This window comes from Notolepis coatsorum (assembly GCF_963971535.1).
Source record: "Notolepis coatsorum genome assembly, chromosome: 1".
Classification (NCBI taxonomy): domain Eukaryota; kingdom Metazoa; phylum Chordata; class Actinopteri; order Aulopiformes; family Paralepididae; genus Notolepis; species Notolepis coatsorum.
Window position 1 is genome coordinate 153223568 of NC_140165.1, and position 15816 is coordinate 153239383.

Sequence of the window (15816 nt, forward strand, 5' to 3'; positions counted from 1 at the left end):
CGCCCTTGTCGACTGAGTTTAAGTTTGTCTCCTTTTTAGAATGGCACAACATGTAGAATGAAAACTAATGTTTTATTTATTTATTAATAACCTTTGTTTAATAACCAGGTAAGTCAATAATTTGGGAACAAATTATTATTTACAATGGCGACCTGGCAAAAGGCACAGCCTTTTGAGGGATAGGGGTCAAGGCAAGGGGTAAAATAACAGAACAAAAACAGAACAAAATTAAAACAAGTTAAAAAAATGGTAAGACAAACAGAGTAAAACAAAACAGCCACAGCAGGCAGATACAGGTGCTAGTTTAGTGGTCAGTATAAATGTCCATGATAGTTTCCTTAGCTGATTTGGAGATTAAATTGTTCAGTTTTAAACTTTTTTGTAAATTGTTCCAGTCTGTCGGCACGGCAGACTGAAATCTGATTGACCAATTACTGAGTGTGTTTTGGGGGTTTTCAGCATGGTGAGATTTGTAGAACGGACCAATGCGTTTCAGCTCAAGGGAGCCTTTATCAGGGAGCAAAGGTCATGACAGTAGGCACACATCATTATATAGCGACATCAATCAATGTGATATTTTTCTTAAATGTGTACACACGAGAGTGCACAATATAGAACATATCATCATAATAGACCTATGCTTTAAATCACACATCAACAAGGTGACAAAAACATAATTTTCCACCTTAGAAACATAGCTAGGTCAAGGTCCTTCTTCTTACAAAGCACTAAATGCAACAGAACGAAGCTACATTGCAAATTCTCTAGTCAACTATGTGCCTTCTAGAACATTTAATCTACTACTGGTCTATTAAAGGTTGCAAACCACAGCCTAAAGAGAATCGGGGATGCAGCCTTTGCAAACTATGCACCAAAGTTATGGAACACACTACCTGTTGTGAAGGGCCAGATTAAACCGAATATATATATTTATTTATATATATATATTTAATTGTATTTGTATATTCTCTAATATTCCCTGATATCCCTTGTATATTCCTTGTACAATATGCATTGAATATCCATTCTAGCCTACTGAACATCCCATAATAGTCTCCATTCTACTATTGGTCGAGACCTTGGTGCCAGGCTGCCATACCCCTCAGACCCAGTTCAAACGTACCGCTCGACATGTACGAACAAGTCCTAGTTCCGCGTAGGAATTTGGCTACCGCACCACTAATGGGACTATTTGTTCATAGTGCGTATATATACTGCGCTACTAAAGTAGGACTTTCTTTTCAGTCCAGTTTCTTACCCTCCAATAGAGTCACAGACGTAAAGCCTCCCCGCGACGCCACGTGTGGGAGTAAGGCCAAGTTCGCCTACCATCGGTATTGAGACATCGTGTATATTAATATTTGAATAGTCATATTTGGCACTATATCGTCAAGTTGGACGTAGTCTATTGAGCTAATAATAGTCTGTTAATATATAGTGCTTCGTGCGGTGAGAATACTACCGTAGTCAGTACCCCATCGTTTCGGGCAGAGAACTGGCTGCTTACCCAGGGTGGTTGACCCTATGTGAAGCTGCACCCGAGGAGCCCCAGAGCCGACGAGCGAGTGGACCTGTATACCGGATTATTCTACCGACGACAGCCCGCCTTCCCAGGCACGGATTATGCTTTGGATACTTTGATTATTCCATGGATAAAGACCCCCGACACTGCCGTGTGTTGGAACCCCCCCCCCCTGGAGAGGACGCAAGGTGAGGAGACGCTCTGCAAGACGAGGTCTCTTCACGTCTCTCCCCCGTGGACCGGAGAGAGCCGGCCCACAAAGAGTCCACCTGCTTTCATCTGTGGTCCAAGGATCGCCGGCGCATTGAACGGCACTACAGTGGGTTCACCTGGGATACCCTTGGCCGGACGAGGCAGCCGGATTCTACCCCCCCCCCCCTCCTACTCCTGTCGGCTTACAAGCGACCGGATTAACCCCCTCTAGTGTATCTAGTATAATCATTAAAGTATCATTGCTGTTATTCCTTAACTATTCCAGGTCGTATATTTACCACCTGCGCCTTCAGAGATTGGACATTCTCTATTGATATACCGACGAATACTCCTTGCCATAAAAGTGCATACTATTTCAATTCATAAATGTAATTAAGTGACTAAGTGCTTATTCTACACACCATCGCTGTGTAGGAAATAAAGACCTGTTTCTAATTCGTACATTTGTGTTGGATCCGTTTCATCTACGTGAGAGTGTTCATGATAATATATTTATGCCGTGTACTGGGTGGCCGAATATTAAGTACAAAGGTAGTGGTAGTAAGTATCATATCTAGTAATACAGTCAGGGAATTGTACCCCTCAGTTACAATTGGTCCTTCGAGCCGGAGGGTAATTAGTGTAATATTAATATAGTGTTATTAATATTGAAATGGCCTATGATGAACACTCCACGAAACGATCCTCCTAACCAACGCCCGCAGCGCGAACGACGGCTCCCTCAGTACTTAGAGGCTTACGCTGTCAGTCAACAACCTAGTCTTCTACTAACAGTAAACGCGGTAAAACTAGAAAGTAAAAGTATGTCTAACCCCAACGCCCAGACTACCCCGACCATAGAGGCCCCTACGGGCTCTAATGTAACTGACCAAGTTCACGGTGGGGACCAGTGGGAACCAGACATGACTTCACACCCCGCCAGTACTGAAGAAGTAGTCCCCGATGAGTCCCGGGAGGAATACAACGCTACCGAGAGAGAACTCGGCACGGAAGAAGACGGGGAGAGCACCGTGGAGATAGAGCTCCAAGGCTCCGCAAGGAGTACCCCGAGGGAAGGCTCCCCTATACAACCGCCTTCTCCCAGCGAGGCAGAGAGGACCCTACAGCAGGCCTTCCTCATCAGCCTGAACGCCGCTGCTGAACGCGACCGACTGCAGATCCAGCAGCGAAGCGAACACGAGCAGATACGTCTAGAAATAAGACGCATTCAGATGGAAGAGAATGTGGCCCGAGAACGAGCCGGTGCTCAACGGGACGCAGCGCGCAACAGACAGCAGTCGCAACTAATAGAACAGCTGATCAGACGGACAACACCCTCTCCCTCCGCCAGAGGCTCCAGGAACTCGTCTAGACACACCTCCAGGGCGGCATCCCCTAGCCGAGTAAACAACCCTGAACTTGACCAACAGACGAGGTCTATACCCCCCACAGACCACCTCCCCCCACCGGTCCAAGCGAGACCTAGCAACCGGGAAGGAGCAGCATATCCTGTGGAGAGGCTAAACCAGAGACTACAAGCACTGGATGACCTAACTGAAGACGAAGAGGAAGAGGAGGAGAACCACGCCCGAAGACAGCACAGTACTCTACCGGACCAGGAGGTCCGGTACAGCCCAGGCTATACTCCCGCGGAGCTGCGCTACAGACCCCCGACTCTATACACGGGTGAGCACGACGCACGACCCGCACCGAGGAACAGCACCTGGACAAGCGGGCCATGGTACACTGCCGGTACCAGCCCATACCAAGGAGCGGGAGGAGACTCGCCTAGGAGGCCTCTCCCCCAACGCTCGCCGATGTATCAACAGTCAGCGTCATACATTGGCACGCCTATGGTACCCGACTTCACCCAAGAGAACCGGGCCCAGTATACAGAACTCCGCATGTGTCTGGAGACCATGTTGGTGGATGTATTGGATGAACGCCACAAATACGCCATCCTACTGCAGCACTTAAAGGTGCCCCGCGCACATAATATAGCGCTCGCCTACGCGACTTCCACCACCCCATACACAGCAGCGCTGGTAGCATTGGACCAGAGGTATGGGCGCATATGGGATTACGTGATCCAGGAGATCCGACACATCGACCGCTTACCCCCAGCAATAGACAATCGAGCACTGGACGACCTGTCCATCAGAGTGCAGTCCCTGGTAGGGATGTTGGGAGCGCAAAGAGAGAAGGGGAAGTATGAACTTTACGCCAACTCAAATGTGGAAAGGATTCTGGAGAAGCTGCCGCCCGCTCGTCAGGAGCGCTTTAGGCGGCAGAGGGACCACAGAGACCCGAATGGCCCCGAACCGAACCTCCTCGATCTAGCAGACTTCCTGGCGAGAGAAGTCAGCAGCCTACGGCTAGATACATTCGGACGGAGCACCCCTGGCTCCAGAGAAGGAACCAGACGACTAAATGATGGAAGAAGATCGGTGACTGTGATGCACCAATCGGAGTCAGTACCGAGCAGCAGGAGCCACAGTACCCCCTCCAGAACGGAGAAGTGGAAGATAGTGTGCCCCTACTGTGAGAAAGAAAACTGGCTAGCGCAATGTGACTCCTTCCCCAAGCTGAACGCGGAGGAAGCAGGTCAATGGATAAAGTCCAACAAGCGCTGTTTTCGCTGTGCGCGCTCACACATGGCAGCCGAATGCCGCTTAAAGAAAAGGTGCACCAAGTGCGATGGAGCCCATCTGGACATACTTCACGACAGTAACAGACGGCGCCCTTCACCTGCACCATCCAGCCGCAAACCGAGCGTCATGTACATCGATCCCGCCAGCAGCAGTGGAGCCCGAGTACTCCTAAAAGTAGTGCGTGTGACACTAAGCTACCAGAATAAAGTCCTGGACACTTACGCCGTCCTCGATGACGGGTCAGAGAAGACCCTGCTGCTCGCCTCCGCTGCGGCCCAGCTAGGGCTGCGGGGAAGCGAAACCCAAATGACAATTCGGACAATAAGACGAGATTTGAAGACGATAAAGGGCGAGAATGTCTCATTCTCTATCGCAGCAAGCGGCCAGCCTGAGCGACGGTACCAGATTGCAGACGCTTTCACCAGCCAAGAAATAGGACTGTCGCGGTACACATACCCCGTCGCCAAGCTGATGGAGAAATATGCACATCTGCGCAAGTTACCGATCCCGCTCATAGACAATGCTATGCCGACCCTGTTGATAGGCTCCGACCATGCAGACCTCATTGTCCCGATAGACCGGGTTCATACCGGACCCCGAGGCTGTCCTGCAGCAGTCGAGACCCGTTTGGGATGGACTCTCCAAGGCCCGCTCGCCAAATCTCTCAACCGAAGTACAGCCACTAGATGTCTCCACTCCCGAGTCACAGAGGGAGAAACCGCACTCCTGCAACACGTAGAGCGGCTATGGAGCTTGGAACAAATGCCCTTTAAGAATGGAAAGAAAGACATTCGCTCTAAAGATGACATTTACGCCATTCACCTCGAGACAGGGACCAAGAGAGTCCCGGTCAACGGCGTGTTGAGATACGCCACGCCAATCCTGCGGCGAGAAGGAATGCCTACTTTCCACGCCAAGACAGACGCCATAGAACGGTACCTGCTGAACACGGAGCGGCGCTTAGCCAAGAACCCCGCCCAAGAGAGTGTATACCGCGCTGAGATTGAGAAGCTCATCACAGCGGGACACGTCACAAAGATGGACATTAAAGAGGCTGACCAGACCACTGAATCGTGGTACGTGCCCCACCACAAGGTCCATCACAACGGTAAAGACCGCATAGTATTTAACTGCAGCTACCAGATCGGATCCCAAAATCTGAATAAAGAGTTACTGCCCGGTCCCACACTCGGCCCCTCCCTACTCGGCGTTCTACTCCGCTTCCGCCAGGAAAAGGTGGCCATCAGCGGGGACATTAAAGGAATGTTCCTGCAGGTGAGATTAGTAGAGGCGGACAAGCCCCTGTTACGGTTCCTATGGAGAGAGAAGCCAGGAGATGAGCACCCAGCCATCTACCAATGGGAAGTCCTCCCCTTCGGAACGACGTGCAGCCCCTGCTGTGCGACATTTGCACTACAGAAACATGTAGCAGAGGACCCAGCAGCGGACGAAGAGGTCCGACACAGCGTAAAGAACAGCTTCTACGTAGACAACTGTCTACAAAGCCTTTCAACCCAGGAAGAAGCCGAGGCTCTCCTGATTAAACTCCGCGCCTCATTGATCAAAGGCGGCTTTGATCTCAGGCAGTGGGCCAGCAGCGATCCGCAAGTACTGCGCAGCCTCTCCTCCGAGGACAAGGCAGCCAGCAGCGAGACCTGGATGGCTACAATCCCGGGAGAAGCCCAGGAGATGACCCTGGGATTGGTGTGGCGATTCAAAACAGATTCGCTTCACTACAGACACAAGCCCCTGACTACGGAGCAGGGAAGGCCGGCGGCGGCGCCGACCACCAGACGGAGTGTGTACACAACACTCGCCCGACAATATGACCCGCTAGGATGTATTCTACCGTACACCACCAGGGCAAAAATGATTGTACGAGCATTGTGGGACAAGGACCAGGGCTGGGACGACCCCATTCCCGCACACCTTGCATCCACCTGGAGAGAGTGGGAGATGGAGCTCCACTCACTCCCAGGCGTTAATATGCGCCGAAGCTACTTCCCACCCACGGTGAGGCCAGAGACATGTAAAATGGACTTACACGTCTTCAGTGACGCCTCAGAGGTCGCATACGGATCAGTAGCCTACTTGCGGGCCCAAGACCAGGGGGGAGAGATCTACACAGCATTTGTCCTCGCCCGCTCGAGAATAGCCCCACGCAAGCAACAATCTATCCCACGTCTAGAGCTCTGCGCAGCCCTAGCCGGAGCGCACCTAGCCACGCTCATCCAACGTGAGCTCACCATACCGGTGTCTAGAACAATCCTGTGGTCAGATTCCACGACGGTACTCGCCTGGATCAAATCGGACTCATGCAAGTACAAAGTCTTCGTGGGAGTCAGAGTCACCGAGATTCAAGACCTAACCGAAGAGTTAACCGGAGAAACAGAGTGGCGCTACGTTGATACAAAACAGAACCCAGCTGACGTCATCACCCGGGGGATGCCCCTGGATGACCTCACCCGTCGCAATGTCTACAGTGACGGCCCCGCATTCCTAAGACTCCCGGAAGGACAGTGGCCCATGCCTATCCCGAGGGAAGCAAGTCCAGAGGAGGTGGAAATTAAGAAGTCTGTGTTCTGTGGATTGAGCACCGTAGCCTCCACCGACCCTAACATAAACGATTGCACGTCCATAGAGAGTGCACAACAAAGAACATTCCTGCGGTACCACCCGGAGTGCAAGTCCCCCGCTGATATGTCAGCAGCTAACTACGAGGAAGCAGAATTGCTTCTACTGCAGCGAGCCCAGAGAGACTCGTTCCCCGATGAATTGGCCTGTCTACAGGGAGGAAAGCCCGTCCCATCCGACAGCAGATTAATTCACCTGGCCCCCGAGAGCGACGCTCATACCCTCATCAGAGTGGGTGGTCGCCTACGCAGAGCCCCCAATCTACCGGATGACATTAAATACCCGATCGTATTGAACAGCCGACACAAGGTCACAGAGCTGATTATAAAGAAATACGATGAGGATGTACATCACGCAGGAGCAGAAACAGTCCTCACGGAGATTGAGGGAGTACTTAACTCGAAGCCCCTCGGATATGTCTCCAGTGATGTGGCGGATATCGACCCAGTTACCCCCAACACACTCCTGATGGGGCGGCTAGATCCTGCATTACCCCAGACAATGTACCGGCCTGAAGAAGCGAACGGCCGACGAATGTGGAGGTACAGCCAAGTATTAGCCGACAAGTTTTGGAACAGTTTCCTACTGCACTACCTACCGTCTCTACAGACCCGCCAGAAGTGGGTAAAGGAGAGAGACAATTTGACAGAAGGAACAGTCGTCATGATTATTGATCAATCACTGCCCAGAGCTATGTGGCCGGCCGGCCGCGTAAGCAAAGTGATCACCGGTGCCGACGGCAAGGTCCGAGCAGCTGAAGTGCTCGTCCAGGGTCGCACTTACACCCGTCCCGTGGCAAGGCTCATAGAACTGCCTCGACTCCCAGACACAATCGATGATGACCATGACCCTACAACCCTATGACTTTGTGAAGTTGACTGACCCCTACAGCAAACCCTTATGTGTAAATAGACAACGCGATTAATCTGTCTCTGTTTAACTGATTAGGTCTGGGACCTATTCAGGGGGGTGGCTGTTGTGAAGGGCCAGATTAAACCGAATATATATATTTATTTATATATATATATTTAATTGTATTTGTATATTCTCTAATATTCCCTGATATCCCTTGTATATTCCTTGTACAATATGCATTGAATATCCATTCTAGCCTACTGAACATCCCATAATAGTCTCCATTCTACTATTGGTCGAGACCTTGGTGCCAGGCTGCCATACCCCTCAGACCCAGTTCAAACGTACCGCTCGACATGTACGAACAAGTCCTAGTTCCGCGTAGGAATTTGGCTACCGCACCACTAATGGGACTATTTGTTCATAGTGCGTATATATACTGCGCTACTAAAGTAGGACTTTCTTTTCAGTCCAGTTTCTTACCCTCCAATAGAGTCACAGACGTAAAGCCTCCCCGCGACGCCACGTGTGGGAGTAAGGCCAAGTTCGCCTACCATCGGTATTGAGACATCGTGTATATTAATATTTGAATAGTCATATTTGGCACTATATCGTCGAGTTGGACGTAGTCTATTGAGCTAATAATAGTCTGTTAATATATAGTGCTTCGTGCGGTGAGAATACTACCGTAGTCAGTACCCCATCGTTTCGGGCAGAGAACTGGCTGCTTACCCAGGGTGGTTGACCCTATGTGAAGCTGCACCCGAGGAGCCCCAGAGCCGACGAGCGAGTGGACCTGTATACCGGATTATTCTACCGACGACAGCCCGCCTTCCCAGGCACGGATTATGCTTTGGATACTTTGATTATTCCATGGATAAAGACCCCCGACACTGCCGTGTGTTGGAACCCCCCCCCCTGGAGAGGACGCAAGGTGAGGAGACGCTCTGCAAGACGAGGTCTCTTCACGTCTCTCCCCCGTGGACCGGAGAGAGCCGGCCCACAAAGAGTCCACCTGCTTTCATCTGTGGTCCAAGGATCGCCGGCGCATTGAACGGCACTACAGTGGGTTCACCTGGGATACCCTTGGCCGGACGAGGCAGCCGGATTCTACCCCCCCCCCCCTCCTACTCCTGTCGGCTTACAAGCGACCGGATTAACCCCCCCTTAGTGTATCTAGTATAATCATTAAAGTATCATTGCTGTTATTCCTTAACTATTCCAGGTCGTATATTTACCACCTGCGCCTTCAGAGATTGGACATTCTCTATTGATATACCGACGAATACTCCTTGCCATAAAAGTGCATACTATTTCAATTCATAAATGTAATTAAGTGACTAAGTGCTTATTCTACACACCATCGCTGTGTAGGAAATAAAGACCTGTTTCTAATTCGTACATTTGTGTTGGATCCGTTTCATCTACGTGAGAGTGTTCATGATAATATATTTATGCCGTGTACTGGGTGGCCGAATATTAAGTACAAAGGTAGTGGTAGTAAGTATCATATCTAGTAATACAGTCAGGGAATTGTACCCCTCAGTTACACTACCTATGGACATTAGGGAGGCTAGATCTCTTAATATTTTCAAAAATAAGCAAAAAACTTACCTCTTTAAGGTAGGCCTTTTACACTCCGCTGTTGATTGTACTGTAGCACTATTTTACTCTGTCCATTCTATTTTATTGCACTTCTATTTTACTTTACTTTTTATTGCACTGCACTGTTGCATAATTTTAATTGTACTATTTTATTGCACTGCACTGCACTATTTTACTAAATTAAAAACTGTCAGTGTTATTAAACTGTGGGTATCAAACAAGAAAGACTGTCAGGCTTTAAAACTGTGTAGGACCCAGGTCTAGAACTGCGCCCTGAGAGAGGGAACTGTGCCCTAAGTGGGAGGTTCAAAGGGTCAAAGTGGATACCAAACAGAGAAGGTAAAGACGACTTTAAACTGTTAAAGTAATCCAGAACTATTTTATTGCACTGTAAAAAACAGATTTTATATGTCTGCACTTTATGTGCTCATTTCATGTCTATTCTATTCGACTATTATTGCACTGCACTATTTTATCCTACTCTTTTTATTATTGTCTATTTTTTTTAAACTGAATCAAACCATAAACAATGTGGTCTGTTGGGATATTAGATCCTAATGTGAAAAACTGTGATTTTATATGTCTGCACTTTATGTGGTCATTTTATGCCTGTATTTTTTTCTGTTGTGAAGCACTTTGAGCTGCAGTATCTGTATGAAAGGTGCTATACAAATAAAGTTGTATTATTATTATTATTATTATTATTATTATTATTATTATTATTATTATTATTATTATTATTATTATTATTATTATTATTATTATTATTATTATAACATTATTATGATGTCATTACAAGTAGTGCATATGGCAGCTCTGTCACGGGCCATGTCCATAGCAGGACATGTAGAGTTTCTCCCATCCATGTGGGATAATGCTTATAAAGGATAGGCTGAGAGTGGGAGGAATACAATTAACCAACTGTTTGATGAGAATATATTTACATCTTTTTCACAACTCCAAGACAAGTTTGCCTTACAAATGACCTATGTAGATATTTACAAATTAGACACTATATCACAAAAAAAACACAGAATGGGGTATTATTAAAAGAGAACAAACCAATATAGAAACCCAATTTATACATCTGTTTGAATGCCCTGTATTTACAAAAAAAACGAATGCTAGACATGTTCGAAGAAGATTCTGGAAACAGACATTCCCCTGGAACCGCTATTGTTTTTATTGGAAATACCACCTGAACAACTGTTTAACACAGATCAGTGTTATATACTGCATATTTTGTTGATGGTTGCAATACAAATGACTATTAATTGGATTAATTTAATTAATTTCAGACTTGCTGTATTCTAGAAATCAAGGAGCTCTTCCTCAGACCCTGTGAATATCATGTTTAGGCCGTCAATGCTATACTGTACCACTTAATTATGTCAAAGAAATTGTTGGCTGGACTGTAGATGTGTCTCTCTTCGCATAGGCCCAGGGAAAGTCCAGCATATTGTGATCCTTTGATATATTTTAAAAGTCCATAACATGTATTTCAGACTTTATGTATTCTAAACTCAACCTAAGATCAGCTGATGAGAATGATCGGTGTGTCCTGCAGGGGATGAGAGGGCACTGTGCCTGGTGGAGATCAAGAGAGTGAAGCAGTCTCTGGCCCAGGCCCACCTTCCCGCCCAGCCTGAACTGGCTCCTTACATCTTTGAAACAGTCAAGGGTTGTCATCTGTTTGCTGCCGGCAGAGTAAGTGTTTCAACTGATCCTCACGATGGAGCAGAGGAAATGGATCAAGAGCTTTAGGATCATGTACTTGAAATGTTAACATTTTTATATTCTGTTTTCAGATAGATAATGGACCTTGTATATGTGCTGCAATGCCTAACAAAATAACCATTCTGCGCTACAATGACAATCTCAACAAATTCTGTATCCGCAAGGTGGGTAGGACCCGTTTCTCCATATGTACAACATGTATGTACATCCTAATGTACAGTGGGAAAACTTCAGCGTGTTCAAAAACAAACAAACCAAACCATAAAATGAATTCCACTCACTGATATATCCAATATTACTACATAGTAATTAGGTGGTGACCATCAGTTAAACAAACTGCACACAGTGGCCTTTAATTAACCTTCCTTACTTTCTTCATAACTCAGGAGATCGAGACCCTGGAACCGTGTAGTTGCATCCATCTGACGAGTTACAGCATCATCATTGGCACCAACAAGTTCTACGAGATTGAGATGAAGCAGTTTGTGCTCGAAGGTGAGGATGGCAGTTGAACATATTGTATGTACAAGGCAACCGATCTAAGGCTGGAAGAATGTGTTCTCTTTCACAAGGGTAGTAATGTGTGTCCCTGTGTGCCTGACTGCCTGTGGCATGTTTTCCTATTTACCCCCGATTAGAGTTCTTGGATAAGAACGACGTGTCTCTGGCCTCTGCTGTGTTTGCTGCCTCCTCCCACAGCTTCCCCATCTCCATCATGCAGGTGGCCAGCAACATGCAGAAGGAGGAGTATCTCCTGTGTTTCCATGGTGAGCTCTGAGCAGCCACAATATTCAACAAGAACAGATACATATGCATACATGGACTGCATTTATATAACACTTTTATCCAAAGCGCTTTACAAATTGAAATTATGCCTCACATTCACCCATTCACTCACACATTCACACCTACAATGGCTCGGGAGGTAGAGCAGTCATCTGGTAATCCGGAGGTTCCCAGTTCGATTCCCGCTCTTCCCGGGCAGCATGTCGAAGTGTCCTTGTGCAAGACACTTAAAGCCCAACCTCTAGGTTAAACCCTACTGATCAATTATGGGTAGTTTACATCATTGGTATATAATTTCATTATAAATTTTTTTCCATTTGACACCGGAAATGCCACTCTGAAAGAGTTAAAAAGGTCCATGCACGAATAACATGCACGCGCGAATCAAAAAAGCTTATCAAACGCCGACGTCACAACAGGTCAACAGGTGCATATTAATGAGCCGAATCTAAAAGCTTATCAGACGCTAGCACCTAGCACGGCCGTGACGTCACTTCAGGAAACGTATGCCTTATGTCCGTCCGGGTCATAGTACTAGATCAATGGTGGCTCAGTCGGTGCATCACAGTTAGCCTATATCTCCGCCGTCCCTACACGCAGTCGGGACCACTACACTCACTGACGTTAGCCTATAGCCCGCCGTCCCTGCGGGTGGTTCTCTCCTCTTTGTGTGCCCCCGTCCCCGCGGAGGAGCTTGTGGACTCGTCAACAGCGGCGGCCGCAGGGCGCCGGAGCCCGCAGCGCTAGTTAGCTCATAGCTATCGTGTAACACTAGCCTTTACGGGCTCGACCACCCTACGGCTGCCGCCGCCGTCGCGTCCATGGGCCCCCCGGCAGGGCATCCGTGGGGACGGGGTGTACAGAGAGGAGAGAACCATTTTGGGTCGGCCGTTCATGCCGGCCAGCGAGCCGGATGTCGGGATATGTTGTTAGCACAATAGCTACCAAGCTAAGCTATGTTATCTACTAACGTTATAAACACAATATGTGTACAACGACACAATGATTTACATTATTACAAATATGGTAACGTGGTTGTGGCTTTTACAAATAGTGGTTAGCTTTAGAGATGGATGGATGGCTATAATCACGGAGCAATAGTGAGGTGAAACAGATACATTTCCATTCGGCTAGTAGTAGCAAGCATATATCTATGGTAGCAAGGCTCTCTGCCTGCCACTAGCTGTGTGACTCTCAGCGCCCCCTGGTGAGCCCCCTGTTGTCCTGCACCTGTTGTGACGATTACACACGCACGTTATGAACCATGATTAAAATATGCACGTGTGTGGTGATTGTGTTGGGCATACAAAATGTTTGATAAAAACGCTAAAACTGGGTCAATTTCAATACTTTTTTTTCCCTTCTTCATGAAAGCCACTGTTGGCCTAGTCCACATTGTTTATTGAACAAAAATACAACGTGGAGGTTGACCTTTAACTCCTAACTGCTCCCGATGAGCAGGTTGACACCTTGCATGGTTGCCTCCGCCATCAGTGTGTGAATATGTGAGTCAATGGGTGAATGTGAGGAACAAATTGTAAAGCACTTTGGATAAAAGCGCTATATAAATGCACCATTTACCATTTACATGCAAGGTGCCAACCTGCTCATCAGGAGCAGTTAGGGGTTAAGTGTCTTGCTCAAGGACACTTCGACACGCTGCCAGGAGGAGCTGGAATCAAACCGGGAACCTTCAGATTACCAGGCAACGGCTCTATCTCCTGAGCCACTGTCGCTCCCATATGTATATGTACATACTGTACATACTGTATACAGTGACAGTGTAGACACCCACAGTAAATGTCCCTACTGTATATACAGTAGCGTTAGGGAAATTGTATAACACTGCCTCCAAATTAGTTCTAGACTACATGGTTACAAAGCCACGTAGAAGAATGTACAGTAAGCTTTGTTTCCGTGGCAGAGTTTGGAGTCTTTGTGGACGCGTACGGACGAAGAAGCCGTACTGAGGACATCAAGTGGAGTCGTCTGCCTCTGGCGTTTGGTGAGCATCAGTTCTGTTTCTCACACTGCCTCAATTTGTTTTGTTTAACACACACACATATAGCATTCTGTCATGTGATCCTCCCCTCTGGTGTAGCTTACAGAGAGCCCTACCTGTTCGTGACCTACTTCAACTCTCTGGACGTCATTGAAGTTCAGGGACATGCTGCTTTGGGGTAAGACTGTCTCCCCTCCTGTATTTGTTGTCTGTTACTCGTGGTTTTATGTTCTTGTGTATTAATATTGTGCCCTGTTTCCCTGTGGTTCTATGTTTCTTTGTTTTTTTTTGCCTATTGTCACCGACTTTGGGTAATTGAAAAGCGCTATACAAAATAAATGAATTATTATTATTAATTGTCAAGAAGAAAACAAACCCTGACAGCTTCAGATAGAATGTTGCATGTTTTCAGACACATGATATTTCTTATGTCACTGCGTGTTTGCGTCCAGTCCTCCAGTGCTGGCCCACCTGGACATCCCTAACCCTCGCTACCTGGGCCCAGCCATCTCCTCTGGAGCCATCTACCTGGCCTCCTCCTACCAGAACAAGCTGCGGGTAATCTGCTGCAAGGGCAGCCTGATCAGGGAGTCCGAAGAGCTGCAGAGGACCGGCTCCAGCCGAGGGTCAGCGCCCACTTACTGTCATATTAGACCTGGGAATTATCTTTCTATTACATGAAGTACTTTGACACTATGGGGAATATGGACGCTGTTGATGCACAACAGGAGAGGAGTATTTCACTAAAACAATGTATGGTACCAAACCTGAGCCAACAGTGCCATCTAGTGTATCACGAATATTCAGTCATCAGCTGAAAGTTCCACCTGAAAACGCGAATCCCCTCTAAAACAGAATTCACTGGTATTGTCAGCTCAGTCTACAGTTGTAAACATAATAAAGTATATAAAAAAAAAACGAAAAATGAGAAAGCCTTTAGTCTAAACTGTTATGTCATCAGGAGACACTTTCTGGAGCTCCCTCGTCGACAGAAAACAGGAGATCAAATTGTGGATAGTGTGATATTGCCAGGGCATCATTTGCTGATTCAGACCGGCAGCTAAAACCTTTTTTTAATACAAAATCTAACCATAATTATAGGGTCAGTCACTCATTAACCGTCACGGGGGCAGCTCCAGGAGGGGGTTGTTGATGAAATCACAGTCTTGGTTCCCCATTTTCTGGTTTTGGGAGCTGAAAGAGTTGTTAACATTCACAAATATTGATTTATTTGTCCAAGATATTTGCAATTTAATTCTGTTTTAGGATGAATGGCCCCTTTCAAATTGTATTGCCTTTAACAAAAAATGTGGCTTGCATTTGAATGCAGTACAGCTTTAAGTAAAAGAAAAAAAGAAAAAGCCAAGTGATAAATCATTTTACGTTAACTTGCATTGGCAAGCATTCATCCATAATGAATTGGCTCAGGAGGAATGCTGTTCTGAAGTGCTCTCCTGTGGTATGGTTCCTGCAGCAGTCCCAGCAAGCGGGGGCCCCCCACGTACACAGAGCACATCTCTAAGCGTCTGGCTTCAGGCCCCGGTAGTCACGACGGCCTGCACCGGGAGCCCAGCACGCCACACCGCTACAGGGAGGGGCGCACAGAGTTCAGACGGGACAAGTCCCCTGCACGTCCCCTGGACAGGGAGAAGTCGCCGGGCAGGGTGCTGGACAGCCGCAGGGAGAGGTCCCCCGGGAGGTTTGGGGACAGCACCCGGCTCCACGCAGGCTCTGTTCGCACACAGCTCACCCCTGTCAACAAGGTGCTGTAATACACACATACAAACCCTTCAAATGAAAAACCATGTAAGTCCCATTTTTAAAAGCTTTCA

At 47.4% G+C, this 15816-nt stretch overlaps 1 protein-coding gene across 1 annotated transcript in view; it reads left to right on the forward strand.

The window, feature by feature from the left end:
* Positions 1-15816, forward strand: part of citb (citron rho-interacting serine/threonine kinase b) — a gene marked incomplete at both ends in the record, with an annotated part of 154664 nt that overhangs the window by 138130 nt on the left and 718 nt on the right. The window contains 8 exon segments of the mRNA XM_084307930.1: positions 11027-11166; positions 11268-11360; positions 11583-11691; positions 11835-11963; positions 13907-13987; positions 14084-14162; positions 14437-14610; positions 15459-15747. Of these exon segments, the coding sequence (XP_084164056.1) occupies positions 11027-11166; positions 11268-11360; positions 11583-11691; positions 11835-11963; positions 13907-13987; positions 14084-14162; positions 14437-14610; positions 15459-15747 (1094 nt within the window).